The 3,965-nt window shown below is 39.9% G+C and overlaps 1 protein-coding gene across 1 annotated transcript; it reads right to left on the minus strand.

The window, feature by feature from the left end:
- Positions 1-392: 392 nt before the first annotated feature.
- Positions 393-1,987, minus strand: LOC112234124 (ribosome biogenesis regulatory protein homolog). The gene has a single exon (XM_024402124.2). The coding sequence runs from the start codon at positions 1,979-1,981 to the stop codon at positions 914-916; it is 1,068 nt and encodes a 355-aa protein (XP_024257892.1). The 5' UTR covers positions 1,982-1,987; the 3' UTR covers positions 393-913.
- Between the last annotated feature and the right edge of the window lie 1,978 nt (positions 1,988-3,965).

The raw sequence follows: 3,965 nt of genomic DNA on the forward strand, positions 1-3,965 counted from the left end.
CAGGGACTGCGGTTCAAAATTAGCAGGCTGACTAAAACTATCACTTTTACTGAAACGTTGATTAATGTGCAGTCCCTGTAAAAATAAACTCAAACTCATGGGGCATTACTGTCTGTAGCTGGATCACATGGAAGTTGTGAACTTACTTGTGTATAGCATTGTAACTTTATCTTGTTACTTTTTAAAATATGATCTATTTGCATATTTCCTTACTTTTAACTGCCTTGTTGGTAAAGAGCTCATCAGTAAGCATTTCACAGTAAAGTCTACACTTGTATTCAGCACATGTAAAAAAATAAAAAAAAACATTTGATTTGCTATCGTGCTCAGTGAAACTACAATGTACTGTTTGTTGCCTTATATTCTTATGATAAATCACACAAAAAACACCATCTTTATGAAGTTGATTTTAATTGTGTTGAAAAATATCAAACATAACTCTGTACCCAAATGTTACACATTTTTACAACATTGTTATTTATTTTACCTTTATTTAACTAGGCAAGTCAATTAAGAACAAATTCTTATTTTCAATGACGGCCTAGGAACAGTGGGTTAACTGCCTGTTCAAGGGCAGAACGACAGATTTGTACCTTGTCAGCTCAGGGGTTTGAACTTGCAACCTTCCAGTTACTAGTCCAACACTCTAACCACTAGGCTAGCCTTGTAGACACAAGGCAAATCATCACCATATACCATTTTTACACAATGTCATGGGTGATCTATTTTGCATGACAGGACAGAAGCCCCTCCCCCCTATTGCACCTGACCTGCATCAAGGGGAGACAGCTCAGGGACACATCCCTCCCAGCAATATGCAGGTGGGAAAGATAATGAAGATGGCAATTCATACTGTGCAGTCTGAGACAAGGCTCTTGTGATGTATGACATACAAAGTTTCAAATGTTCCCCTTTAGCGTTTCCCAGCTCCTTTTTTACCTCCAGGTGGTCCTTGACCTTTACCCCCTGCTCTTCCTTTGCCACCTCCTCCTTTACCCTTTCCTTTTCCAGAGAAATTACCACCCTTGCGTCCCTTCTTCCCCCCCTTCCTAAATTTCGCTGCAGACTCCTCTCGGTCATCCTCTCGCATTTGTTTGTTTACAGCTTTGTTGACGTCCAGACGAGGTTTCTTACTGTCCATCACCTTGAGCAGATCCAGCTGCCTCTGCTTTTCACTGGAAAAGTTACCGATGACAGGCTGGAACTTCCTCTTCTTCCCGGTGTTTCTGGGAGCTTTCTCCTTCGGTAGGCGGTCTTGGAATTTACCTGCGGAAGCTGTGGATACCTTGGCCACATTGACAGCCCTACTCAGGTCAGTTGTGGATTGCTGCGCGGTCGGTGTGAGTCCAACACCTGGTACTTTGATCTTCTGTGCCCTGGCTATGTTCCTCAGGCGATGCAGCTCATTTTTTGCAACCTTCTCCTTCTTGGCTTTGTTCCGTTTGGCAAATTGGTCCTCGTTGGGGTCGGCTGTTTCGGGGACCTCAATTAGCCACTCTTTCGTGCCATCATTAACACGCTTGTAGCCCCAACGCCGCTTCCACTCTTTGGCAACATCGTCCCATACCAGGTTAGTTTTCTTCTTCTTTTGGATCCCCTTCAATTTGGCGAATTCCTCCCATTTGGTTGGAGGCCTGGGCTTCGGTGGGGGCTTCTCTCTCGGCAGTGCAGTGGTCGGCTCGGGTAGTTTGACTACAATTACCTCCTCTACTCTCTCTGTGGGATGCTTCCATATCTCGTTGATCAGGAGCTGCGTGTTGTCACGAGCTAGCGAGCGCAGGAAATCGTCTTTCTTCTGTTCACGGAACTGTCGAATATCAATACGGTTCTTGTCGTATGCGACCAGGTTTCCGATGTCAAACTCAATGTCCAGTTCTTTTTGAACGGTGATACTTTTGAGTTTTTCAGCCTCATCTTGTTCAGCTTTAGCAAGCACGTCTTCTATACTGCACGCAGCCATTTTTGGAAGCATGTCCGACATACGTGGTTCATGTCACGTGAAAGGTCACTTTAATTTATTTCCGGGTTAAAATGTCCCCATTCGAAAAAATAATTCCTCATGTCCACGCGGTGGAGACATTGTCTTACTTTTCTCGTTGCCATGATTACAATTTCTGTTTTTTAAAATCCAGTCTCATGAACAAAGTGAAGAGTTTGATTATAATACTTGATTATATCATTATCTGAATGTCATATTACTTCATGTTTAGCATTTCTTAGTAATAAAAAAAATGGTCAATGATTTACTTAAAATAATCCATAAACGCCACACCAGCGACCTGAACGTGTCATGGTTGATCCTTTCCAGGATGCAGTGTATAGATCAGACTCATCAATAATCAATCTGCGGTCTTCTCTCATTGATCTGATCTTTCAACACCTGTTAGATTTAGTTTCCTTATTCCCTTCATCATCTAAGCAGAGGAACATTTCAACAGAGATCAGGTAACCATGGAGTTAGATAAAAACCTATTGCCTCACAATCGTTATAGGGGACTCCATAGACAATATGGGACTCACTGCTCACCATGCTTGTCTTCTAGGTAGAGAGAGAGAGATATTCTTTGTTAAGGGACTGTATGTTATTTATAATGAGGGATACCTAGAGAAAATCTGACCTCTCTGAAATGAAAATGGATGTCCCTCCCTTCAGTAAAGTGTTTTTTTTACCCGACCCAAACCTGAACACTTGATAAAAAATAAGAATGACCCTCCCCTATAACCCAAATAATAGCCAGAAGGTTGTGGATTTGCAGACCACTTTAGACAAGGGTAGAGGTTAAAAGATATCCATTATAATAAAAGCACTACATTAACCTATCATCTTATTTGTGGTCTGATAAAAAATGGCCTTTTATAAATGGATTTCATGCAATTCTACATGATTTGACACGACTGTAGACAACCATCACCTTTTTAATCCCACAACAGAGCATGAGAACGAGTGGACACATGCTGCAACACTGGAAGCGTTGTGATTTCTATACAGGCCATTGTTAAAGAGGACAGTATGGAACAGTGCTAAAGTTGACTATCAACTGTAAACATTTGGCGTAATAGAACCAGTTACAACTGAAGTATCTGATTATCAATGAATATAAGAAAAATACATTTGTTGTTTAACACAGTAGCTGCATATCATCAGGCATGCCTATGTACACTTGTAACTTTTTCATTTGGTAAACTGTCAATTTCTAACTTATTATATTTCATTCCATGATATTGTTGTTACAAAATAGATTTGTTTTGACTGTGATTAGGGTATGGGAATATCTGCTAGGCTAAATTAACAAACTAGGCATGCATAGCTCACCGCATGATCCTCAATAATATATATTTCTTAAACACAGGCAATAGCCTTGAAATAATAATAATAATATAGCCTTAATAATTATTTTTAGCTACTGTTGTATCGGGTTTTAACCATGACAGTTTACAATCCAGGGTTACTCCAAGCAGTTTAGTCACCTCAACATGCTCAAATTCCACATGATTTATTACAAGATTTAGCAGAGGTTTAGTGAATGATTTGTCCCAAATACAATGCTTTTAGTTTTAGAAATATTTAGGATGAACTTATTCCTTCCCACCCACTCTAAAACTAACTGAAACTCTTTGTTAAGTGTTGCAGTCATTTCAGTCGCTGTTGTAGCTGACATGTATAGTGTTGAGTCATCCACATACATAGGTACACTGGATTTACTCAAAGCCAGTGGCATGTCGTTAGTAAAGATTACAAAAAGTAATGGGCCTAGACAGCTGCCATGGGGAATTTTTTATTCTACTTGGATTATGTTGGAGAGGCTTCGATTAAAGAACACCCTCTGATACAGCTGCAGCTGTACATGCATTCGTAAATAATGGTGATGGTGAGACTGGTGAGAGTTAAAATCCTTTGCATAAATTGCCTTCCATTACTACAAATATTAATAGCTAATTATGGAAAATAAGAAACAGGATTTTTA

Source organism: Oncorhynchus tshawytscha, linkage group LG16, assembly GCF_018296145.1.
Source record: "Oncorhynchus tshawytscha isolate Ot180627B linkage group LG16, Otsh_v2.0, whole genome shotgun sequence".
In the NCBI taxonomy this organism is placed as follows: domain Eukaryota; kingdom Metazoa; phylum Chordata; class Actinopteri; order Salmoniformes; family Salmonidae; genus Oncorhynchus; species Oncorhynchus tshawytscha.